General features: G+C 37.8%; 1 protein-coding gene across 3 annotated transcripts in view; it reads left to right on the top strand.

Annotated features, from left to right (window-relative positions):
- Positions 1-2,118: 2,118 nt before the first annotated feature.
- Positions 2,119-27,269, top strand: part of ITGB1 (integrin subunit beta 1) — a 45,158-nt gene continuing 20,007 nt past the window's right edge. For 2 of the 3 annotated variants that reach the window (XM_054582287.1, XM_054582288.1), the window contains exons 1-4: positions 2,119-2,364; positions 21,050-21,116; positions 22,901-22,986; positions 26,801-27,023. In XM_054582287.1, the coding sequence (XP_054438262.1) occupies positions 21,050-21,116; positions 22,901-22,986; positions 26,801-27,023 (376 nt within the window). In that variant the 5' untranslated portion in view covers positions 2,119-2,364. The remainder of the gene's footprint in view (positions 2,365-21,049; positions 21,117-22,900; positions 22,987-26,800; positions 27,024-27,269) is intronic. The other variant, XM_054582289.1, reaches the window with a different exon arrangement.

Below are 27,269 nucleotides of genomic sequence, written 5' to 3'. Positions count from 1 at the left end.
TACGGTACGATTTAGCAATGAGACTTGCACTTTCCATACTTACCGGAAAAAAAGAAAGAAGAAAGGGATTTCTTCTTTGGCTTGATAAAACCCAGTTATTCAGAATATGCTACGGACAAGCTGAAAGAGTGAGCTGCCACCTGGTGAGCTGCAGCACCCTCTGGGAGCAGAGCTCAAATTATGAAATGTGTGAGACCGAAAAGTAGTGGTTCACTACCGGGAGTTTAGAAGCTGGGATGCTCATTTGGCTGCCACTCTCCAACAGGAGAAAATAAAGTAGTCCCACCTGTGGAACATCTGCACATTGCTCATTAGCAAAATCAAGACTGTTGGTTAAATAATCTTTGAAGACCTCCGAGAAATGAGCTTGATTTTTGCTGCTTCCTTCATGGACGACCAAGCTTAAGAGGCTAAATAATGTTTTATCCTTTCTCAGACTGTTCATAAATTTTACAGTTAGCTAACTGTCCATAGATTAATATTTTTATGAAATCACAAGTGGAGTCATATTCCTGACCAATCACTGCTTTTCTTAGGGAATATTATTTCTTTAATGTCTCTTTTCCCAAAAGCTCATGACTTCTGTACATAAATTGCTACTTACACTTCAGTTTAGCCTAATGTTCTGGCCTGGTCCCAGAAGAGCAAAAGGACCCATTTATTTATTTATCAAATTTTGGCTAAGCCCGTATTATGGGTCCTGGAATAGTGTTGGACTCTGGAATTAAAAAGATGATAAAACTGTCCTTGAACTAATTTTGTTTAGGGTTGTGAAAATGTAAACTTCATAATGTTCTTGTGGCAAAGATTGCCTCCTCAAATCACATACAGAGAAGAAAATTCTGGGAAATGTAGTACAAATCAACCACGGATCAGTTGTACTTTATTTTTTGAACTGGTTTCCTATGCTGACACCAGGTCAACCCTGATAAGTTTTTAACAGTGGTATAGCCAATACCTTTAAATTCAAGAAAGTCAAGGTCTAATGGCAACTTTACCTTTGGGATATTAATACAGAAAAATTATTTAGCCTCTTAAGCTTGGTCGTCCATGAAGGAAGCAGCAAAAATCAAGCTCATTTCTCGGAGGTCTTCAAAGATTATTTAACCAACAGTCTTGATTTTGCTAATGAGCAATGTGCAGATGTTCCACAGGTGGGACTACTTTATTTTCTCCTGTTGGAGAGTGGCAGCCAAATGAGCATCCCAGCTTCTAAACTCCCGGTAGTGAACCACTACTTTTCGGTCTCACACATTTCATAATTTGAGCTCTGCTCCCAGAGGGTGCTGCAGCTCACCAGGTGGCAGCTCACTCTTTCAGCTTGTCCGTAGCATATTCTGAATGACTGGGTTTCAGTATGATATTGGTTGGTAGAGGTTCCACTCTTATGAAAATATGCCCATCATTCTCATAATGAATGTTACCCTTCTCTTTTAAATGTTCCATTTCCACCTACTTAAAAAAATGAGGATAAATGGATCTGTAAAGGATGAAAGTTTTCCTTCTCAACGCTGTTTCCCCTAAATGGGCTGCCAAGTTAACAAGAGCCAACTCCCCAGCTCGGTAGTTTAAGAGAAACTAATTGTTTCTCTAAAACTTTCCTCATCTCCATCTTACCTGGTACCGACCCCTTCCCAGGTCTTCACCTTTCTCATAGACACAAGACAAGAAAACTTATCATTCCAGAAAAAAAAAAAAAAAAAAAATATTGGTATTAGCTAATTCCCTTCCAAAAGGAAAACTTTTGGGGGCTCAGGAGCACTGCCGGGTAGCGGACTATCTCGAAGTGCCCGGGACTGAAGGGGCTCACGGGACAGTCCTGGGCAAAAGAGAAGGTTTGTTAGACAGAAAGGTGGCTCTGGGGCAGCAGAACCTAAGACAGCCGGGAAAGCAGAGTCCAGCCTCCTCCCCTGCGACGGCAGTAAGGCCGGCCGGAGCCTCGCTGCAGAAGAGGTAACGCAGGCACAGCGCTATCCTCGGCACAGTCACGGCCCCACCCTATCTCCCGACCAGGCCAGCTCCTTTGTCCCGGCCTCGGACTTCCTGCTTCTTCCCCTCCCGCCTCCTCCAGCCTGGGGCGCGGCTGACGCTGCCGGGGAGGAATGCGTTTCCGGACGGAGCGGGCTGCTGCAAAGGCCAGAGGGGAGGGCGGGGCGTGCGGATGAGGTAGGGCCGCGGGGGTCGTTTCTTGCCTGGTGGCGGCTCCGGGCCTCGAGTCCCCGCCTTCCGCCCCCGAGAAGGAGGAGCTGTCGCCCGCCGCGCCCGAGACTGGGAGGCCGCCCCTGCCCGCGGGAGAGGCCAAGCGGGAGCCGCGGAGCAGCAGGCCCGACCCTAACGCGCGCAGTCGGACGGTGCCCAGAGAAGGTAGGGGCCCGCGGTGGGGGCGAGGGTGACGAGGTCCTCGGGCTCCGGAGTGCCAGAGCTCGGCAGGGACCTTTGCGCGGAACTGAGGAACGAATGGTTGCCCGGGCGGGAGCGGAAGTGCGGCCCGCCGACGTCCTCTCGGAGCTTCCCCGCCGCCCCTGCTTCGTTGGTGCCGGCCGCCCGAGGGCGCAAAACCGGCCTGGCCACGGCCAGAGGGAACGGGAGGATTGCTGGCCTGGGCGCTGTCACTTAGGGGCTTGCGAGTTGCTTGCGGAATACCAGGATGCCACATCGGCCGCTCAGACATCCTCCACTCAGCGATCGTCGCCGGACGCGTGGCCCGGGATCCAGTGGATGGGGATCCCCAGGCCGAGCGCATTCCTCCGGCCGACAGGGCGCATGCGGTTGAGGAAGCGAGTGGAGGCCGCTTCGCGACCCGCTCGGTTGCTGGGACTTTGGACCGGCCCTGACCGCGTCTTTGCTCCGGTTTGCGGCCCGCTGCTCTTCCTTCGCGCAGCGTTGAGCTCGGTGATTAACTTCCACGATAAGGGAATTGTACATCCTTCCACCGTCCGGAGTCGTGGCAGCCCTCAGCTTGCGGCGGGGAAGTGTGGGCTGGCCCCCGCCGGCGGTGGACGCCCAGAGGGTGCGGATCATGGGTGCACGGCTTTCAGGGTCTCTGAATACGTTGGAAAGCCGCACTGCAGCGCCAGTGGCCAGCGCTGGGCACCGCTCTGGGTCTCCGCAAGATTTAATACCCGACATAGCCCTGATCCCGTTTACTACGTGTGGTTTCTTAGGTTTCATAATGTACAATCGGTGTTTTAAACAGTACCATTATTTAATGCCTAAGCAATTTTTATTATATCAAATTTTTGCTTTTGAGCCAAAACCTATAGCACTGGTTAGTGCAATGACTGGACAAATAACACTCTTTCGGCTTCTGTTTCCTCATCTCTAAAAAAGGAACAAGAATACCTACACTAATAAAAGTGACAATGAATTATTATTATAGTGACAGTTGTTATTACAATAATGTAATAGACACATATAACACGTCTTAGCTTTGTACACTTTATATGTAGTATATCATTTAATCCAGGGACCTATATAATGAGGTAGGTACTCTTATCTCCATTTTACAGATGAAGAAACTGAGGCACAGGGAGCATAAGTAATTTGCATGTGGTCATCCTGCTAGTAAGTGGAGAAACCATAGGGTCTAGCTCCAGAGCCCATGTTTGAGTCACAGGTTACCTTCAATAACTACAGTGTGGTTATGAAAATCAAATGTAAAACACTTGTAGTAGATGCCCAGAAGTTTACTCCCTTTTATTCCTTCTTTGTGTATCAAAAAGATTTTTAAAACTTTCAGAATGTAATTGATAAACTCATTGATAAGTTTTCTTTGAGTCTGCATTTCACATAGATATTTAGGTGCATAGAATCGCTGAATTGTTTTTGACAGTTTTGATGGCAGAGAAATACATGCTAAATGAATTTTGATTGGGCATCTTTCTTAAACTACATACAACCATTATTGTTACTTTGTTCAGTCGACCACTTTTAGGAATGATTAAGGAATTTTAGTAGGAAGTTACCTAGTTTACATATGTGGACTAGAGGGAACAAGGCTCATCTAAAAGTCCCACTATAATGTTCATATTTTCAAATAATTTTGGTTCATCAATATTAAATGAGTGACTGAAAATGATGAATTGTTAAAGAGAAACAGATGCAACAGCAGTATTTTTGTTGCAGGCATTTGAGGAGAAAGCCATTTTACTTATCCTAAAATTCAGTATGAAATGGAAGGTGTTATTAGAGTGCTAGTTTAAAAGATGGGATATGGCTAATACTTTACTTTTGTAAATAGCAGACAAACTCTTAAGTCATATATGTTGACTTCACAGATCTGAAGTTTTAAGTTTTTATAATGTTGATTTTTTTTCTTTAATGTTGATTCTTTCTAAAAGAATCTTAAGTTCTATACTGATTGTTTTCTATTCTCTCTCAACTGTCTTTGCATGAAAAGTATAGAATCAACAATATTGAAAATCACTGAATTTAGTAATTTTAACAAGCTTTCTTCTCAATTTTTTGGTCACTAATTAAAATCTGCCCCAATTTACCATCACTGAATGGATATGTATTTCTATATTGGTGTCAATAAATTCCTAACTCTAGGAGTGACTCTGGGGGTGGACATCTGGTTACTTTATAATAATATGATTATTAATCAAAAGTTTAACAAGGCTGGTTTTCATGAAATGCCTGCCACTTAATGTCTTTATTGTTTGGTTTCTTGCCAAATAAATTGTGACAGCATGGGGGAGTAGTATTAAGTATTCCGTCCAAAGAAAAGGGTTTTGGGTTTTTTGGTTTTTTTTTTAATATTTGGTCTTAACTCCACTGCTACAGTGATTAAATGAAACATCTAACTGCTAAAAATTTCAGCGCTTTGAGATCTGGAAATTTAAATTTCTGAATGTGTAACAAGTTGAACTTATCTGAGAAGATTCACATGGGCTGTTGGGAAGTTAGGATGTGTCAGGTTGTGGGTAAAATCCTAGAGGATTATTATAATGTGCAAATATATAAATATATCTTGTTGCATTAGTAGATCCATTCTGATTTTGGTTATGTATTACGGAATTTTTGTCTTCGGTGGTGTTGAAGAGGTGGGAGTCGGGATAAGGAAGATGTGTCGACTGGGGTAAAGGTAGGGAAGAGTACAGTAGTCTAAAGCATCCTGAAATAGTAGCAGTATCTGTAGGTGTAGAAAACTGAAAAAAAAAAAAATTACAGTATGTGCAACCCTGGGTTCTGTAAAACCCAGAACATTAGCAGCTATAGACTATTTCAGTAGGTAAGTGAAAAAAAGTGGTATCTCTTTCAGGAGCTGTGTGCAAAAGGAGCCACACAATACTTGGTTAATTTCTCATCTTTTTAAAGATGGCTAATTCTAAGACTTTTACAAAGTTAAGTTCTATTAATAAAATAATACAGGTGGGTTTTTAGATGTCACCTACCTTTAAAATTTATTTTTTGTTTGTGGCTTTAGAAGATAAGGTTAACTATATATAGCAATATGACAGAGCATGTGTTGATCATCTCATCATGAAATATCTGTGTGAGTGAAAAAGGAACTGCTTCAAATAACCATACACACACACACTTATTTATTTCTTACTGTAGAACCAGTGCCATTATACAGTTTCCAAAATGTAGATTCTTGAACCCCAGGGATGTGTAAAATGACTCACTTGGAGTGTAGGAAGAACATTTTTATTACGATTTATGATATACTACATTGCTGTAGACATACATGTATTTTAATTAATAAGTTAATATGCATATATTTTGGGTGAATAGATACTCAAAATTTTTTAAATAATAAAGATAAGTGACCAAAAAGCTTTTGGACATTAGTATGTATAGGAGATGATTTAGGTGGGGGTACAAGAACTACTGTATATAGGAGGGAGATTTGATAAAACTTGGCATCTGAGTTAAGAGGTGAGAGAAATCCAAGTGACACAGGGTTCTGGTTGGATGGTGCCCTTCACTGGGGTAGGCAGTATGACCACAAGGGTATGGTGCTGGTTGACTAGGGGAGGGGAAATGATGAATTTATAATGCTTAGGGTTGTTTTTTTTTTTAAGGTGAATATGGGACATACAGAGGTAGAGATGCCTAGAGTGCAGAATGGGAGCTCAAAAAAAGAAAAAGAAGTCTGGTTGGGGTAATTAGATTTGGGAATTCTTAGTCTGTAAGTGATAGGTGAAGCAATAGATAGGCTGCAGATGAAAATACCAAAGAGGGTGAATGAAAAGGGGCCAAGGAGAACCTGGGAACACTTAGCAGTCAAGGTCTGAGTAGATGCAAAGGTGTCTAGAAAAGCACTTCCGATCCCCAGTTTCTAATTCCTTTGTGTGACAGTTTAGAGTGACTTGGGTATTTGTGGATTTTGCCTTTCATTGTTATGTATGAGGTAAAGACATACGTAGTAGTCTTTTGAGACAAGTAGAGAAGCAGTTGGATGCAGTAAAGGTTTCTTGATTGGGAGGTGGGACACCTGGGTTTCAGTGCAATGTTCTAAGGCTTTGCTTTCTGCATATATGCCAGAAAGTAGTGGTCTCTACTTTCCCTCATTCTGTGATTTGAATGGAGGCTGCTGCTTGGCCTGAGCAATGAAGAATGCAGCTCTTCTCTTTCTCCCAGAAACAGCCGTTTTCGTGCATCATCACCAGAGAGTGGGGAAAATTTGCCAAATGCTGACCAGCCAAATCTATCACTGTTAGTTCTTTGTTAGGATGTCATTCTTTTGTACATTATGTTTTAATCTATCTGTATATTGAATGCCATTTACCTGAAATGGTGCGCTTGAGTTGGTGTAGTGCAAGTTCACATGAACTTTGCTGTTGAATATATTGTGGAGCTTGGAGGAGCTGTATTCAATCTGGGGGAACAGCAAGTACCAAAAAATATTTTACACAATGTCCCATGCAAGTAATATTCTCTAATAGGCTTTGAGAAAAAAGATCAGCACTGGAATAAGTGGTTTTGGAAGGCTTAGTAGAGGAGCTTGTAATGGTATAAGCAAAGGTATGGGTGGCATATGGGTCACATATTCAAAAGACAGTTTAGTTATAAGGCAGAATCCAGTCTGATTTAGCAAATACTGTTTGACTGCCCTAAAATTGAAGACGTGGATTCTTGCCTTCCAGGTGTAGCCTGGTGAGGTCCACAGGAAAAAACACAACTAGTTACAATAGAAATTTTATAATATAATTTAAAACAACACTTTATTATGGTGCATCACTAAAGGTTTGTCGTATATTGTGCTGGGCACTACGAAGATATTTTGGGACCACAAAGAAATGAGTAGTTAATTCTGCTTAAATTGTGGTTGGTGAAGAGATGAAGAGCCAATGAACGCCAAAACAAACAAACAAAGAAGCCAGAAAGGTAGAATAGTTTTTAATTTTTTTGTAGGGAATGTCGTTTCAGTGGAGTGATGAGGAAAAGTATTTGCATGAAGTTGTTGAGAATGTACTATTTGAAGTATACATGTCACATGTCAGTGTTTATGTTTATTGAATGAGTTTGTAAATAATTTAGCTTTCATATTCTGTGCAATTAGGAATAGTAACTTATTAGCTCTCCAATATTTTGTAGTTTATGTATGACTTATTTCATATGATTTTAGTGCTTCCTTAAAAGGGGTGGTGGCGGGTCATCTATGCTTATTTGAGGAGGAGGAGGAGGTTGTAGTTTGAAAAAGTACATTTAATGTTATGTTGTATTAGGAAAACACAACAAAGAACACAGTAGGGGATGGATTTGAGCTTATTAAAGAAACATGGGTTTTAAAAGACTGAGAATCATTTATTAAGTAGTCACTCAGATTCTTATGTTTAGAAGCCTATGACCAGTGAACAAGTTGGAAACTCAGAAAAAAATTCAGTGATCAGGTGAAGTGTGATGTGTATTTCACTACACAGATGTTTGTTGCTAAGAGTTTTCACGTTCATGGTCATATTTTATCCTTATAACAATTCTGAGGTAGATATTATTCCCAGCTTAGTGCTGAGTAAAATGAGAAAATGATTTCCCCCTGTGTCTGTGTTTTGTTAAGTTTTAAAACATTTGTTATACATTTGAATCATACCCAGCACTGCTTGTTCTACTCCCCTGAAGGGCAGAGAGATGTGACAAATGATAGAGTCAACACTTACTAAAATTTTGATCAAGTAAGAATTTTGGACTGGTCTACCTAAAGGGTAGATGAAATTATGCAATTTGGGAACATAGTTTACAATTCTCCTTAATTGAAATTATGTGGAAGAAATCTTGCTTTCAAGTGCTTACAGATCCCACTAATCAGGAAGGATAATTTTTCTTTTTCTTTTTTTTTTGCTAGCTCCATTCACAATTATTTTTGTAAACTTGCCTCAGAGTAAAATTTTCCAATCAAAATGGTTACTAACCTTTTCTTTTCCCCTCAAGGGAAAGGCAGCATTTATAGACGCAGCAAGTGTGAAGAAGGAACAGCTCACTAGGCTGGTTTGAAGAGTATCAGTTCCTTGGTAATGTGACTTTTGAGTGAAAGAGGGACTGGGAAGAATTGCGTTTAGGCAACTTTTCATGCTCATGTGGGATCAACCCTTCATAAAATGGCTTATAGCTTTTTTTCAAATGTTTATTTTTCTTCTTGTATTTCCACAGTCTGTCCTTCTGCAGCCTTGGAGTTTATTTTGCGCCCCTTCACCAATTTTTTTAATTTAATTTTTTTTCCTTAGATAAGACGCCTTTTTCTGGGACTGGTGGCTGTTATACCAGTTGTCTACTTATTAAATCACCATTTATAGTATCAAAATTTATCTAATTGGTTTGTATTATTTTGAATTTCCTGTCACTCTTCTTAAACTGCTCTTCCTGTCATGTTGATTGTGTTCCTTGTGTTTATAAATTCTAACAGGATTTCAACGTCAATTTCCTTCTCTTTACAACTTTTCCCCCCCTAGTTTTGTGGTCTTACTGGTTTTGAACACTGTAAGATCTACTTGAGATTTTCTAGATTCCTTGATGAGCATATAAATTCATAAAGATTTTCTCCTATTTTCAGAGAAGATTCCTCACTTTCTTTCACTTTTTGTCCTGTTGAAATTTTTCCTAGTTAAGTTACATGCCCTTCATCCCCCTACTTTCAGTTTACTTGTCTTGGGGGCTTTTTATTTGCCAGTATGCAGTATGTCCATTCTTTATCTTTCCTTTGCACTTGTGGACTGGGTGGTGGGTGGTGATGGTTGATCTTCCATGTGTTCATATTCCTGGAGGAGGTGGGTATTTTGTCTTCAGTCTGTTACTTTATAATTTTCTTAAAGTATGTGTAGTCCTGTTATGAGCTGTTCTCAGGTTTTCACATTGTTTTGGGAAACTATATCTTTAGAGCTGCCAAACCCTTGTTGTTGTAGCTCATTAGTCTCAGGCAGATCTTACCGCTGGGTAAGAAGGGAGGAGTTTGCTCAAAAAGCCTTTTTTCTTGTGGGTAGTAATAGGGAATTTTACTAAGTTTTCTAGTTCAGGGCACTGTTCTATTTATCTTCAGTGGGGGCAGAAGTACTTAAAATGAGAGTGTTAGTTGCATCTTTGCCTTGAAATATTTAGCCTCTTCTCTTTCGTGTTCGCTATTTTTTCCTTTCATCTTTCATCCTTTCTGGTAGGTTTTTGTTAATTATTAATTTTAAGTTATCGTTTGGGCTGTAAACACCACACCACATACCATTTCCTGCCAGACAAAGGGGAAAAACAAGTTTGAGTTTTAATTGTCCTTCCTATAAGGGGAAACATGCTCTTGCCCTGGATGAATTCACCTCCAGTTCTCATCCTCACATTTGATGGTGTGGATAGAGATCAGTGAGAATTTTCAGGGATTACATTTATGCTCTCCCATCCAATTGCTTTCTGTGTGGGGTGAAGTGGGATGAAAGCAGACCCATCAGACCATCAGATGACTGCAATGTGGAACAGACACCGGGCCCGAACCACCCAGCTACAATGCTCCTAGACTCCTGTCTCAGAAATTACACGATATAATACATGTTGTTTTAAGCTGTTAAGTTCTGGAAGAGTTTATTATGTAACAGAATTTGTTATGTAACAGAAGATAAATAGAACTGAGCATTTTCCACAAAGTAAGAGAAATGAACAATTGCACCTGAAAATGATAGCTGAGCCACAGATTACTGCCAGGAGTGCCACTGGCTACCTTTGCTCTTGCTAAGGGAGTTCCTGTTATACTCTAGCTCAGAATTGGATGCAGAAGGGTCAGTAGCAACAGAGCTTCCCAAACAACTTTTCTCCTTAGAAACCTACTTATATTGAAAGCATGGGCATTTGAATCAAGCCTGGGTTCATATCCCACCTCTGTTACATACAGGGTGGTGCAAAAGTGGGTTTACAGTTGTGATTATGCGAAACACAGAGTTTATTCTTGTATTATTTTTATATTTTTTCCAATACAAACAACTGTAAATCTACTTTACCCATCCCTGTATGTCTGGCACATGGTGGACATGCAATAAATATTTGTTGACTTGAATTTAATTAGTAGTATTGAATAAAAATGTGCCCTTGTCAAAGACTTTAAAGGCAGAAATCTTTCATAGATGACTCCTTTTTGTACTAGTTGGTTTTTGAGCACCTTATTTGAAAACTTTAAACAAATGTAACTCACCACATTTTTCTAAAATAATTTCCCCTGCAGTGTAATTGTTTAATTTCCACAAATGTAGTACATATAAAGTTTTTAAAGATTTTTATCTGTAAATGTTAAAGAAAATGCCAAATGAGTTATTAGTGACATTATTAAACATATTAGTAAATAATAAGTGTGTATTTAAAGTTTGAACAGTACATAAAATGATACCGAACCTTGATGAATAAAGATGAGTTTACAGTACAGATTAAAACAATTAGTTACAATTTTTGATAGTAGGATCAAGTGCATATACTTGTGGCTATTAATCACTGAAATTAGATTACTTGGGGGAGATGTTTTAAGATTATTTATTGTTAATGGAATGTATTCTGACTCCTTAGATAAAATTGAATATAGGAAAATACAACATTTGGGTGAAGTGCTCTTGTATGAATGAGACGTAAAACCTGTAGGTGTACTCATGAGATTTAATCATTAAAATGACTTTTTTTGGCCTCCATTTGGTCTAAAAGCCTAACAAATAAATTCATAAAACATTATAAGTCCTTTTCATTTCTGTGGCCTGAGTCAGTTTTGACATTAGAAGGATGTTCTTTTAAAATAGTGACCAAGTAGGTCTTCAAAAAATTACAGTTTAATGAAGCACAAGGTCAGGTCACCACAGCTTTTGGATTCAGATGGTCTGGTTTCAATTTCACTGGTGGAACTATGGAGAAATTATTTAACCTTTGGTTTGGTTCCTCATCTGTAAAACAAAGGTAATGGCACTGCAACCTCACTGGGAGGAAATACTTAGCTGTTATTTAGTGTTAGTATTATAGTCATTTGAAGGTGCTGAAATAAAAGGGATGTTACTTTTTGTTACAAAACTCAGCATGTTGTGTTATTCTCATCTGTGCCTGGTGTATGCCTAGTCTGGCCCTCTAATGAACAGATAGGTCTTCCTATTTTAGTAGTCCCTGAGTGCAATCAAATAGTGCTCAGCATTCTGATTCAAATTCCTACTAGTAAGATTTTTTTTTAGGGCAGTTTTCTTATTATTTTTAGCCTCTTCTATGTTTGCTTCCCCATGAGAGAAGAAGCCTCAAATCATTTTTTTAATTTTTTTTTTTGTATTAGGTATGCTATCACCACCCTGATCTTTTTTAAAGGTGGTCTGTGATATTAACATTTAGAAATACCTGTATTTTGTCTAACTTAGTTATATGAAACACTAAGGTTTTGCTGCTTTTATTATTTTTACATACAAGTTATTAGGAATCTAATTGTCAGAAAACACATTAAATAGAATAATCCTACCTAGATGTGCATCCTAAAATAAGTATTTATATTTGTTAATATAATAATATCTAATTAATATGATTAGCATCTGATTAAACCTTGTTCCTATGTACTATAATAAGGCTGTGATGTATCAGAATAAGTACTATATGAGTGGCAATAATAATCAGTGTTATTGCTTGCAGTTGTGTTGTTTCTAATCCGTATACTTACTCTGTCTTCCATACTTCATATCTTATGTCTCCCTTAAGATAGATCAATCCAAAATTCTCTGGTTATAACTATGATTGAAAAGAAGACAAACATTCAAACAAAATACTTCTTTATTCAGTTAAGTTGTAGAGCTCCAACTATAATGTGTGTCTATAGTGATAACAAGTAGTACGTACGCAGTGCTTACAATATGCCAGAAATTATTTTCAGTTTATCAACTTAAACTTCACATAACCCTTATAACGTAAGGATTGTTGTCTACAGAGGAAGCTGAGGCACAAATTAAATATCTTGCCAGTATCACCTACCTAGTTAGCGTCTGATCAGAGATTTTAATTCAGGCATCTAGCTCCACAGTGTACACCAGCAATATTCAACCTTTTCCATCTCATGGCACACATAAACTAATTACTGAAATTCTGAGGCACACCAAAAAGAATATCTTTTGTAGATCTGTCAAAAAAAAGGTATAATTTTGGTTCATTCATACAGACAACTGTTGTTATTTCGCTGTTGCCACTTTTTTATTTGACAATCTAAGGTAAAAGAGGTCATTGCCCGTAAGTAGTCAGTTATTGCATGTTTTATAAATTCTTGTGACATACTCGTTGAAAATCTCTGGTCTACAGTCTTAACTCTGTGCCATGAATTGTCACACAATGGTGGGCACAATACATAGTTTGCTCTTGGTTGGTTGGTTGTTTTGACACCTCAGAAGATCTCCTGTTACCTTTCTCTATAGTTTCTTCATTTATTTAATGTTAAGATACTGGTTCTAGATAAAGGGGACATGAAGAAATAAATGGCTTCTAGATGACAATTCATAAGGCAAGTCAACTCTACACATCTATAATACATGGGTAAGAATTACATATGTCTTAAATACTAAATCTTTTAAGCAAAGATTGTTTCTATTTAATATATGTATATATGTCTATATGTGAATCACCTGGTTTAAGCTAGCTCCCCAGTTCTTATCATTAGGGGGACTTAAGAGTTCATGCAGGTGATATTTCTCATACTCTTGTCTAGCAGTTTTATTGACCCAGTCAACTCTAGTGACCTCTGAGTACTGTACTAGAAACCTCTTCTGTTCTCCCATCCTCTTGGCCTCCTCTCTGATTCCAGCCTCTGCTGCTGCAAATACTTCTGTGAGTCACTGCTGGCTGGCTGCATCTTGCCTCATGTGCCTCCATTCTTCCATCCCCTGGAGCCTCTCTAGCAAGTTCCCTTGCCTGCCGCCTTCCACAGCAGCCTTCTGGGCAAATGCACTGTACTTCTTGGAAGTGTCTGGGAAGTAATGTCCCTTGGGACTGATTTACCAGTGGGGACTGGAGTTGATAAATACGCTTCCACACATTGACCCTCCTGTGGAAAGACTTTTTATACACTTCTCAAAACTTCCTAGCAAGATCAAGCCCCCAGGCACCCAGTACAGTAAATTAGGTATCTTGGAGTTTGCTTTTTCTCTTTTCTTTGTTCACTCTCTTCACTCACTACCTGTTTCCTTGGGGTCATCTTCTGAATATACTGCTTGCCTGGACCCCTGCTCTTGTCTCAGGCTTTGCTTTGTGGAAGAACCCTGGCTCAAACAAGTACCCATCACTTTAGCCTCGCTTAAACCTTACCAAAACTGCCTGTCTGTAACAATTTAAACCCTCTGACTTACTTCCCTGCTGATTCCCCCGTGTCAACACATGAGCCCTTTTCTCTCTCCTGCCTACCCAACGTGGTCTCTATTCCTTTCACTTTGTTATCTTCGTTGTTAACTTTTGTCAGCTCCACTTCTAGGTGCATTTCCACCTCTCTGCACCTGCTCTATAAACCAATGGGTTAATTCAGTGATTGCAAATGGGCATCTGAGAACCCACGGGAGGTAGTCTCAGTGGTTTGAGCATTTCTACAAAATTTTTAAAAATAATTTTATTCCTTTGTGCTAATAATTTGTAATAGTAATCAATCAACATCTGGATTATACGAGTAATTATTATTCTAGTATTCACTTGTACGTGTAAATTAGTTTTGATTCATAGTGCACGAGGTCTGTCCAGAAAGTATCTAGCCATGCATATGAAAAATTGAGACATTTATTGAAGAAGATACAAGAAACACTGGACATAGGACAGTGATGCCTCAGTCCCTTTCAAAGTAGGCACCTTGGGACCTCACACAGTTTTTCCAGTCACCATCAGCTGCCCTGTCATATATGCCTGAACTTCATCGACGGTATGAAATCTCTTCCCTTTCTAAGATGATTTTAGTTTTGGGAAAAGCCTGAAGTTGCAGGGCACCAAGTCAGGGCTGTAGAGAGGCTGAGTCACCTGGGTGATCTGATGTTTCACCAAAAAACTCTGCACAAGATGTGATGTATGATCAGGTGTGTTGTGATGAAGCTGCCAATCACCTGTTGCCCATAGCTGTACCCATTTTTCACATATTGCATCTCTCAACCACTGAAGAACATTGAGGTAGTACTCCTAATTAATTGTCTGACCTGGAGGGGTGTACTGGTGGGTAGACAACATCTTCCCAATCAAAAATCACAGTTAACATGGTTTTGATCTTGCAATTCACAGTCCATGTTTCTAAAATGAAGTTATCAGTTTGTCCCTTCACTTCATTCTTCTTTGTCTTTATTTAAAAGGGATGATTCCTTTTTTTGTCTTACCCTTATCTAATAACCATAGATCCTGTTGTTGCTCCATTCTAGTCACTCATTTGTTTTCTTGTCCATTGCTACTGTCTGAATTTAGACGTTAATCACCTCTTCTTACTTGAATCTTGGCACTAAATTTTGTACTTGTCTTATGGCTCCTCTTGTGCCATTCATCCTCTACCTCATCCTTTACATCACTAATTTTTGGCATGTATATGTTGTCACTATCCTGCCTCAATTTTTTCAGTTTCCCTGCTATATATGGAATAGAATCTAAATTCTTGTAGCCTCTTATAGAGGCTCTGAAGGCTCTCTGTCACCCATCTCCTCCTGTTTGTTCCTCTCAGTTTCTGTTATTTCCCATTTAGAAACAGTTAAGAACTTTAAGGTTTTATTTGGCCTTTATGTATTTTAAGATTTTAACATAATTGATACTTACTGTAGAAAATTACAGGGATAAAACAATCATTCATCTCACCAACAAATAACATATAAATATGTTTTTTCTAGCTTTTTTCCTCTGCAGACAGAAAGAATGAGACAATTCCAATGCAGGGGGGGGGGGTGCAGGTGGGTGGTCACCCAAACATTATGTTTAGAAATAAGATTAAAAGGAAGTAATTGTAATTCTTCTCAGGATTCCATGGCTTTGCATGTGCAAACCTTTTGCCTGGAATGTTTTTCTCCACTTGCCAACCCATTTCCTGTATGTCTGTAATTCTTGGTGAAACATTGCTGTCCCCGTGAAGCCTCTTAACTTGCCCAGGCAAATTGTGGGTCCTCAGTGTGCTTTATTCTTATCTTCATTACAGAAACTATCGTATCATGTTGTAGTTATTTGAATTTTTGTCTTTGAACTGAAAATTCTTGAGATAGTGACCTTTGTATCTCCAGAAAGGACATAAAACCTGACATATTGTCTGAGAAAGAACTTGGAGAGAAAACAGAGGTCCAGGGGAATAAAGTATTTGAAGAAAGAATGATGAAATGTATTAAATGTTGTCTTGTGTAAATTTTGTGGGCAGTTTTGCTTTATCTCCCCAAGTGCAGTCAAGAATTTTTATTGTAGGCAGTCAAGAATTTTTTAATGAATGAATGCAGAGAATAAGGTAAGGCCTAGAAAAACTGCAAGAGCAGTTTTACATACATGATAGCATGTGGGCACCAATTGAAGTAGGTTGAGGAGGGAGTAGGGGGTCATGAAATGGAGACCAATGTAGACAACCATTTCTAGACCTTTGATTATGAAGTGGAGACAAAAGATAGTATTAGGACAATACCTGAAGGCATCTCTCCCTGTTGGCCCCTTATATAAACTATCCTATGTGGAATGTTATTGGTAGGAAACTCTTTAGGGCACCTTTTCACAGTGTAGGAATCCCTGGGAGTACAGTACAGGCCTCAGATCCCAAGATGGTGGGTTTTAGGCCTGGGATGGACACCCAGGTTAATCTGATGCAAATGTTCCCTATCACACTTGGAGAAGTGCTGCCTTAGGAAGTTTGAAACACACATGCAGAAGTAACTGGTATCTTTAAAGACCGTCAGGATTGGATAGGGCGGCTCTTGAGTCTACTCTGTCACTTCCAGTTCACTACCCAGCTCTGTTCTGCTCACTTCTGGTGGCTACTTCTAACTGTGCTCTCTTCTAAACCTTGTTCTCATAGCTCTTCCTTACTCTTAATTGTTATCTTCTATCATCTTTTGTGGCTTCTGTTTCCCTAACGGAATGCCTAGCTTTTTCCATCATCATCAGCCAGAGTCCATGCCTCTGTTCTCACTAGTGTGCTGACCAATCCTGGGAGAGCAGACATCTGTCCTTGAGCTGTTCTGCTGTTGCCCTGGCTGTCTCAGCTGTTCTTCACCGCTGAAGCCCTGATTGGCCCGCTTCTGGGTTTGGAGCCCTTCCAGAGGCCTGAGGGTTTCAGAAGGCTGATCTTTGCCTTGTTAAGGTTTATAGGACAGTGGCGTTGAAAGTAATATTTTAAAACTACATAACCTAAAAGTGTTAGAAAACATGTTCTGTTACCTAAGAACTTTATCATAGTGGTGATTCTCTGAATTGTGTAATACTTCAAGAGATTTCTCAAGGTAGTCTAGAGGTCCTTGAAATAGCCTGAGATGTCTCCCTATGAAACGCGTATCAGTCCAGATATGGCCGCTGTGCAGAAACTGCCCTTGAGCTCCATTTGTCACAGCCTTGCATTTCCTCTGTAATCTTAATGTTCCAGGTCCTTTCTGTCACAGCTCTGGAATTGATAACAGTATTTTAGGTGCTTAGAATTATGGTCTGCATGGATTTATTACACATTACACCTTTTAGACAGGCCTTAAAGGGTGAACTGTTCAGCATCTCCCACTCTGTGACAGCTTTTTTGGTCTTTTTGGACATAGTCACAGTGGTACATAAGCAACACTGTAAGCTCCTGGCATTACAGAACTTGGTTGGTCTGAGCAGAGTTGCAAAGTGGTTGATTCTGCACACTGTTATTATTGCTTTTCTTTGGAAGCTAGCAGAGAAAAGGTGAGCACAGCCTTTGACACAGAGGAAATGAAGTATCCAGGTGCTCTGACACAATGGAAGCACTGTCTGGAAGCTGTAGGAATGACATCCTGGAATGGAAGCTTTGAAGATGAGGGTTTTTAAAAGACATGCTTTTGCTAAATGAAGGAAATTTACCAAGTAAAAAATTCCACACAGTTACCCTCCCATGATTGTTTTTAAAACCCATTGTCTCAACTTCCAGCCAAGGTGGAGGCGTAGGTAGATATACTTTGCCTCCTTGCACAACCAAAAGAAGGACAACAACAAATTTAAAAACAAAAACCAACAAGAACTGCCAGAAAATCAAACTGTATAGAAGTCTGACAACCAAGGAGTCAAAAAGAAACATTCATCCAGACTGGTAGGAGGGGCGGAAATGGACAGCTGGGGTGGAGGGACACAGGACAAGGCGGTGGCTGGAGGACTGGTCTGGTGAGATGGCAGATGTGGTCCCACATTTGCATGCGGATAAACCAGCAGGAACAATGGGAGCAAGATGGGGAGGGAGGCAGGCAGGCCACACAACCCAGGGTCCCAGTGTGGGAAAACAAAGCCTCAAAACCTCTGGCTGTAAAAATCTGTGGGGGTTGTGGGAGTGGGAGAAACTCCTAGCGTCACAGGAGTGTTCGTTGGAGGGACCCACAGGGTCCCAGAACACACACAAACCCAGCCACCAGGGAATCAGCACCAAAAGGACCCAATTTGCTTGTGGGTAGCTGGGGAAGTGACCGAAGGCCTGCCCAGAGCTGAGCAAGGGGCATTGTTCCCTCTCTGACCCCTCCCCCACAGACAGTGCCACAACACAGCATGTGAGTTGCCCCACCCTGCCAATACCCAAGGCTCTGCCCCTTAACAGCATAACAGGTGCTCCAAGACAAAGAAATATTAGTCGAAATGAAAGAACAGATCTAAACTCCAAAAAAAGAATTAAGTGACAAAGAGATAGCCAACCAACCAGATGCAGAGTTCAAAACACTGGTAATCTGGATGCTCACACAGAAATGGTTGAGTATGATCACAAAATAGAGGAAAAAGTGAAGGCCATGCAGAGTGAGATAAAGAAAAATGCACCAGGAAGCAACAGTGAAGGTTAGGAAACTGGGACCCAAATCAATGATTTGGAGCAGAAGGAAGAGATAAACATTCAACCAGAACAGAATGAAGAAACAATTCAAAAAAATGAGGAGAGGCTTAGGAACCTCCAAGACAACTTTAAACATTCCAACATCCAAATCATAGTGCCAGAAGAAGAGGAAGAGCAAGAAATTGAACACTTATTTGAACAAATAATGAAGGAGAACTTCCCCAGTCTGGTGAAGGAAATAGACTTCCAGGAAGTCCAGGAAGCTCAGAGAGTCCCAAAGAAGTTGGACCCAAGGAAGTGCACACCAAGGCACATCATAATTACATCACTCAAGATTAAAGATAAGGAGAGAATCTTAAAAGCAGCAAGAGAAAAGGAGACAGTTACCTCTAAAGGAGTTCCCATAAGACTATCAACTGATTCTCAAAAGAAACCTTGCAGGCAAGAAAGGGCTGGAAGGAAATATTCAAAGTCATGAAAGGGAAGGACCTACATCCAAGATTACTCTATCCAGCAAAGCCATCATTTAGAATGGAAGGGCAAGATAAAGTGCTTCCCAGAGAAAGTCAAGTTAAAGGAGTTCATCGTCACCAAGCCCTTATTATATGAAATGTTAAAGGGGCTTATCTAAGAAAAAGATCAAAATTATGTACAGTAAAATGACAACAAACTCACAACTATCAACAATTGAACCTAAAAAAAAAACAAAAACAAACTAAGCAAACAAGTAGAATAGCAACAGAATCACAGAAATGGAGATCACATGGAGGGTTATTAGCCGGGAGGGGTTAGGGTGAGAATGGCAGAAAAGGTACAGGGTTTAAGAAGCATAAATGATAGGTACAAAATAGATAGGGTGCGGTTAAGATTAGTATAGGAAATGGAGAAGCCAAAGAACTTAGATGTACGACCCATGGACATGAACTAAGGTCCAGGGGGATGCTAGTGTGAGAAGGGTGCAAAGCAGAGGGGAATAAAGGGGAGGAAAAAAAAAATAGGACAAGTGTAATAGCATAATCAATGAAATACATATATTCATAAAGACACATTGTTTGTATTATGCTTATAATTTTTTGCCATCTCCAGATCTTTGTGGTTACTTTGTGTACTGTTATTTGCAAAGCTGTCATGTTCATGTGTACCTTCCATCCAAAATTACTCTGTAAACTTTCTGATGTTACCTCATTTTATTATTGCTACAACTCTAATAGTTTCATTAAGTTGATGCAGTTAGCCATTCCCTATTTTTCAATAAAGGATGTTTGTACTTTTACCTATTGTAAATATGCAGTGGTGGGCAAAAGTAGGTTTACCGTTGTGAGAATGTGAAAGTTTATTCTTGTATTATTTATTAATCATTGTGTTATTTTCCATATGAACAACGATAAACCTACTTTTGTCTTACCCCAAGTTCTGTAGTGAATGTACCACCTTTTATATTTTTAATTATTTCCTCAAGATGAATTCCCAGTAGCTAGATTACTAAGTCACAAGGTAGAAACATTTTTTTAATGGTCTTTGATGTAGGTTAAATTATTTCCCCCCAAATTATACTAATTTATAGATCCATATCTGGTTTCTCTCAGCCTTTTGGAGTTAGTTTTGCTAGGTTAAAAAAAAAGGTTTTTTTGTTTTTTGTTTTTTTGGTTTTTTTGCTTGCTAGTTTACTTATGTTGCTTTAATTTACTTTTATTTGATAAATAGTAAAGCTCTCCTTTTCATTCTATATTTGTTTTTGTTTTATATTTGGGAGGGACAGACATTTATGCATAATTATTACACAGGCTGCTAGTCCAAGAGCAGTAAATATTTAAGGGGTAGAGCCAGTGACCTGTGGCTGTAGTCACCTTTAACCAACTCTGGAAAGTTACAGAGTGGTTTAGTGAAAACTTTGATTGACAGAAGATAGCTGTGTATATCTAATGGTTTGGGGTATTCTGCTTAATATACAGAATATTACTTAATTTTTCTTTAGAGATCCTGGAAGACACTCAAGCCTCTTTTAGATCATCTTATACCCCCCCCCCCCACCTCCACCCTTTTTTGGTCTAGTTTGTGGATCTAGAAATTGTAGGAAATTAAACTGAATATTTTACTAATCCCATGCATAAGAGTTGATTTTCTTAAAAAAGAGAAATAATTATGAGAGATCACACTCAAAAATTGAGTCAGGGCCTTGTACAGAATATTGGTTGTAGCCTGGGAGAAATAAAACTTGAAAAATTGTAAGTAAGGGGATGGTGCAGTTAGGATTTTGATGAGTTCACTCTGACATTCTGTATTGATGCAACTGAAGTATCTGCATATGTCTATTTGGTCCCCCAGGAGCCACAGGAGATAACAGATTTCATGGAACAAAGATTATTACTAGCTTTTATGATGTTAGGGGATACTTGACACTATTATTCTTTTTGGAAGCACTGTTAGTTAAATGTTAAAATATATTTGATTTGGAAAACAGGAACAGGTTCTGGAAATCTGGTATGAAACTTATTTTAGTTAATGGTGGTGAAAGATGTACTTGAGGAAGAAAGGTAGGTGATAGGGTGTGGAGGAAGGTTGGAGAAAAAATGGTTTGAGGGGTACTATGCTTGTAAAATCAACAGAAGATAAAATGGGTAGGAATGTTTTATATATTTTGTTGTTTTTTAATACAATGTTGTATATTTTATATTTCAGATGAATTTACAGCCGATTTTCTGGATTGGACTGATGAGTTCAATTTGTTATGTGTTTGGCCAAGCTGGTAAGAGGAAAAGTCCTGTTTGTCTTTTGATTTCATTGTCTTGTATCATTTTTGCCCAGTTTGATTCCAAGAAAGCCTGCATCCGATTATGCTGATCCATCTGAAATCTCTGCAATTATCTCTCTCAGAGTAAAGGACAAGTTTCTTACAATGGCCTTCAAGGCTCCTCTACCACCCAGAATAATGATAGAAGGTCGGCCAGTGAAATGCTAAAGTGATATGATAGAGTAAGCATAGAAAAAACAAAGGCATATATTTAGAAGGAAGTAAAAAGATACAGTGGTGAATTATGAACTATCCATTACAATCTAAAAAAATGAAACCAGGAACAATTGACTTTCTAGATATTCCTGCTCTTGCAAAAAGCTTTGCAAAATGTTGACATTGTTGTAAGAGGAATGAAAAATCAAGCCAAACTGTATTTAACCCTTATAAACCATAATGCAACCAAATGCACATTTAGAAATGTGCATTAAATGTGTTTTTAAAGCCACAAATGAAGTAATGGAATATACAGTTCTATTCTCTAAATCTTAAAAAATACACTGTGTAGAACAATTATTTGATCTCCGGATAAGAAGGACTTACAAAACATAAAAATGAAGAAAGACACTATAAAGAAAATATTGATAAATTTGAATTGCATAAAACCAACAAAACAGAAATCCCTAAATATCTATATGTCAAAGCACCATCAACAATAAGAAACTAAAGGTTTGATTTCATTATCATATGTAGAGACCCAGTAAAAACAGATGAATATAATAGAAAACTTCACAAAAGACAAAAGAGAAAATTTACAAAAGATATGATCAGTAAAAATAGGAAAAAATGAAACCTTATACAACTTAAAATTGAGTTGATATTTTAATATATACTTGTTAAATGAGAAATTGTATTAAAAAATTAGTACTGTTGAAGATATGATGACATACTAAATAGGGTACAATATAAGGAAATAAGCAATTATTAAAAGCCATATTTTTGAAGAATTTATAATAAAACACTTAGGATAAAGTATAAGTAGTATACAAAATGTATATCAATTTCATTTAAGTAATATCTGTATATTTGTTTCCTTGCTAATTTTTTGATCTGTGTAAAAAAAGACTTAAATACATAAATTGTTAATAGTAGTTATTATGAGCAGATTACAGGTGATTTTTAGTTTTTTCTTTGTTTTTATGTATTCTTCAAATTTTCTGTAATGAGCATAATCAGAGAAGACACATTGAAGACAGTCCATATCAGTGCTTTCCACATTAGAGGCATGCTGATGCTTAGGTAGATTCCAGTAAGACATACTTTGAACGCAGAGTCTAAAAAAATCAGGGGATTGTGGATTGGATGAATATGGACTTTTCAAGTATTTAACATAAAAATGATAGGGAAACAGCTCAAGATGCTTATGAGGTATGGTTGTGGTAGTATGAGTTTAATGAAAAGAAATAATATTTTGCCCAGTTGTAAGAAAACTCCTGACAATTATGACCTTCCGTTATGATAGTCCCTGAAACTATGCCTTTGCAAAAAGGATAAATGTATATATAGATTAAGGGTACCTAGTCTTTGCTATAGAAAACAAGAAAGATAACTTTTTTTATGGCCCTGTGTCAAGGTGATCCAGAATCACCTCTCTTAGGGTCCTCTTTGGGGCAGGTCTGGATCATAGTATTCATATATATCATTCATATATATTGCATTGTATATCCTTGTGACCCCGATTTTTTATTTTTTGTCTTGAAATATTGAGTAAAGTAGTCTATTCTTTTCCTTCCCGACAGACGAAAATAGATGTTTAAAAGCAAATGCCAAATCATGCGGAGAATGTATACAAGCGGGGCCAAACTGTGGATGGTGTACAAATTCAGTAAGTAAGATTGCACAGGTTCTTTGCAGTTATTCTAGTCATTTAGTATTACATAAGACTGCATCCTGGGGAAGAGTTCGATATGAATTTTCACTTAAGTCAGTGTTTATTGAATAAGCATCAGCTGTGTGGACAGTATTGTGTGATGGTCTGGAGTTGTGTAGTTGAACAGTAGCCTCTGGGCATATGTAGCTTAAGCACTTGAAGTATGGATGGTCTAAGTTGAGAATTGCTGTAAGCCTCAAGTAAATACCAAAGCTCGAAGACTTAATCACTAAAATTAATAATGTTGAAATTCTAATAATTAGATGTTATTAAAATTTATTTCCCATTTTAATTTTTTAATGTAATTATAAGACAATATAAAAATACATATATGCACACACATATAAATATATATACATACATAGCTCAAGTTTGTGGAGTATTTCCATTATACAGCTTTCCCCAAAACTCTAGCCATTTAATTTTGATTGTCTTAGATTTTTCCACTTTTTTTGGTAGGAGATACCTAAATTAAACTTACTAATTTTATTTGAGTTAAACCAATATGGAATTGATTTGCACCCTAATAAAAACTCATTGAAGCTAGGGTTTAAATTTTATTCGCTTTTGTCATCTTTATACATTGCTTAACATGGTACCTTCCACAAAGCTTACTGAATGTTGAATGAATGAATGAGTTAGAATAGGAGTAAAGGGAAGTCATTTTGAAGATATATAATTTATTCACAATGTGAATAATACCAGAAGGTTAAAACCTTATTATTTGTTTTTACTCAGACATTTGACCCCTCTCTCCCGGCCCGCCCCGCCCCCCCCTTACAACACATTTCAAGGAACCTGCTTGACATAACTGGTTAAATATGGTTTGACCATACGAAAAACAAAAGTGAGAGGTTTTTCTATTGTTATTTCAAAATTTTTCTAATGGTAATTTCTGTTCTCCTAAAAAATGGTATTCTGAATTTATATGGAACCACAAAAGGCCCTGCATAGCAACAGTGATCTGAGAAGGAAGAACAAAGAGGAATCACTCTATCTAATATCAAACTATAAGGCCATAGTAATCAAAACAACCTGGTACTGGCATAAAAATCAGACACATTGATCAGTCGAGCAGAATAGAGAGCCTAGAAATGAATCCACACCTTCATAATCGATTAATATTTGACAGAGGAAGCAAGAACATAAATGGGCTAAAGATAGTTTATTCAGTAAATGGTGTTGGGAAAGTTGGACAGATGTATGCAGAGAAATGAAACTAGGCAATCTTTATACACTGCACACAGAATAAATTCAAAATAGATTAAAGACTTAAATATTAAACCTGAAACCATAAAGATCATAGAAGAAAGGCAGTAAAATCTAGGACATTTCTCATAGCGATATTTTATGTGATATATCTCCCCAGGCAAGGGAAGCAAAAAATAAACAAATGGGAATACATCAAACTAAAATGTTTTTGCATAGTACAGGAAATCAACAAAATAAAAAGTCCACAGAGTGGGAGAACAGATTTACCAATGCATCTGATAAGGGGTTAATCCAAAATTTACGAAGGCCTTAGAAAACTCAACACCAAAAAAACAAACAGTGCAATTAAAAAATGGGCAAAGGACACTTCTCCAAAGAGGACATACAAGATGGCCAATAGACATATGAAAAGATGGTCAATGTCTGTAATCATCAGAGAAATGAAAATTAAAACCACAATGAGATACCATCTCACACCTGTCAGAATGGCCATCATCAATAAATCAACAAACAAAATGTGCTGGTGAGGATGTGGAGAAAGGGGAACCTTTTTGCACTGTTGGTGGGAATTCAGATCAGTGCAGCCACTGTGGAAAGCAGTGTGGAGATTCCTCAAAAAATTAAAAATGAATCTGCTTTTTGACCCAGTGATCCTACTTCTGGGAAAATATGTGAAGGAACCCAAAACAATAATTTGAAAGAACATAAGCGCCCCTGTGTTCACTGCAGCATTATTTAGTCACCAAGACACAGAAGTAGTCCAAGTGTCCACCAAATAGATGAGTGGTTAAAACAATTATGGGGCATTTACTTACACGATGGAATACTACTCAGCCATAAAAAGGAAGAAAATTTTACCCACTGTGACAGCATGGATGGACCTGGACAGCATTATGCTGAGTGAAATAAGCCAGTCAGAGAAAGACAAATACCATATGATTTCACTTAAATGTGGAGTCTGATGAACAAACTGAACTAAGAAGGCAGTGTGTCTTTGAACCATCCAATCTATGATGTTCCTTTCCAGTTGTTTCTCTAATGACAGAAATTTAGAGTTATGTTTCCCTTTAAAAATAACTGATCAAAACCACTGTGCATTTTTTATATTTAAGGATTGTCATTTACTGTATATAGCACCATAAAATTCTTAGATATTGAAATACCATATAAAAGTGAACATAAGTGACCCCAAATGAAAAGCATTCCTTCATTTTCCCAATGTTAAGGTTAAAAAAAATTTTGGCCAACTAAATATAAAATTTTTAGGGATATATGTTAAATGTCTGTTATTTTTTTCCCTTTATTTATTTATTTATTTTTAAAATTCATTTGTCTCTGCCTCCCCCCACCACTTTCCCTTGCCCCCTCCCTCCTTCTTTAGTTATATGTACACATTCTAAAATGATACATGTATGTTATATATGTGTATATATAGTCTTTGTTTTTTTGCTCCCACTCACATTTTATGAAAAACTTTTATTCAGAATCTATACATGTATATATAAAAGCAATAATTTTGTTTTTAGTAAGGTACTTCTTTGGTCATCTGATAAAATTTTAATTTCCATATAAGTTGTTTGAGGTATAATACATTTTGAAATCATGTCCCTACTGGAAATTGTACCCCAAGCCACAAGTACTACATATTATTAGGACCTTTTTTATCTTTTAAATTTGCCCTATGGAAATATATTTATAACTCTTATGATCACTTACTGTATTGTTTTTAAAATACATTTTAAAAGTCTTGTTTATAGTAATAGCTAATACTTGAAATTTTTTTCAAACCCCCAGGAATACTAAATCTGTGCTAAATTTCTTGTCCCCTTTTTAAAAGTAACATCATTAATTGAGATGCTTTTAGGATAGTATCTTTTCTGTAAACATGAGTTTTACAAGATACTGTGATGGAGAATGCTACATAATATGAGAAACTTCTAAGGGAAATGTTAGGGAAAAAAATACTGATAATTGAGTATATTATACATTATTTACGGCTGTTGGTCATGCTGAATAAGTGATTTCACTGAAGAAATTTCTTTAATTAGATACTCTGAATTTGAAGGTAGGACAGTTAAAATGTACACTTAGATTAGTCCTAAGTATTATTAAAATAATAAAGTAACTAGTAATGTACTTGTAAAACAGATATTACTTTCAAGGAAAATATTTTATTAATCTATGAAAGCACTTATGTTTTGGATGAAGGAAACATTTTATTTAAAAACCAGACATTACCCTGGCTGGTGCAGCTCAGTACCGGCCCGTGAAGCAAAGAGTCGCTGGTTTGATACCCAGTCAGGGCATATGCCTGGGTTGTCGGCCAGGTCCCCAGCTGGGGACATGCAGGGGGCAACCACACATTGATGTTTCTTTCTCTCTCCTTTTCCCTCCCTTCCCCTCTCTAAAAATAAATAAAATATTTTTAAAAAATAAAAACCAGAAATTAAGTACATTAAATGTGTCACTTGATTTTTGCAATTTTATTGTGTATTTACAGTTATGTAAAAGATTTGACTGTTACACTTTTTATTTATACTTATTTTTTTATGTTTAGACATTTTTACAAGAAGGAATGCCTACTTCTGCACGGTGTGATGATTTAGAAGCCTTAAAAAAGAAGGGCTGTCATCCAGATGACATAGAAAATCCAAGAGGTTCCAAAGATATAAAGAAAAATAAAAATGTAACCAACCGTAGCAAAGGAGCAGCAGGGAAGCTCCAGCCAGAAGACATCACGCAAATCCAGCCACAGCAGTTGGTTTTGCAGTTAAGATCAGGTACAGAAATTAGTTTTGTCAGTACCTTTGTTTCTGCTTGAGCTTTCTGACAACTTTATACAAGTCTCTCACAAGTTTCTCTTGAGGATTTATTTCATTCATGCACTGGCTCTCAAATAGAAATGTAGAATATGTTAAATATTAGAATTTTTTTTCAGATTTGTAAGGCACATGTTCTTGGAATAAAAATAATCTTGTCTAATGTTCAAGGTAAAATCTGTAAAAGATTAAGAAAATATTATATTT

This window comes from Pteronotus mesoamericanus, unplaced genomic scaffold, assembly GCF_021234165.1.
Source record: "Pteronotus mesoamericanus isolate MK-2021 breed Mesoamerican mustached bat unplaced genomic scaffold, CSHL_Meso_final contig_69, whole genome shotgun sequence".
NCBI lineage: Eukaryota > Metazoa > Chordata > Mammalia > Chiroptera > Mormoopidae > Pteronotus > Pteronotus mesoamericanus.
This window is presented reverse-complemented; position numbering and strand designations above follow the sequence as displayed.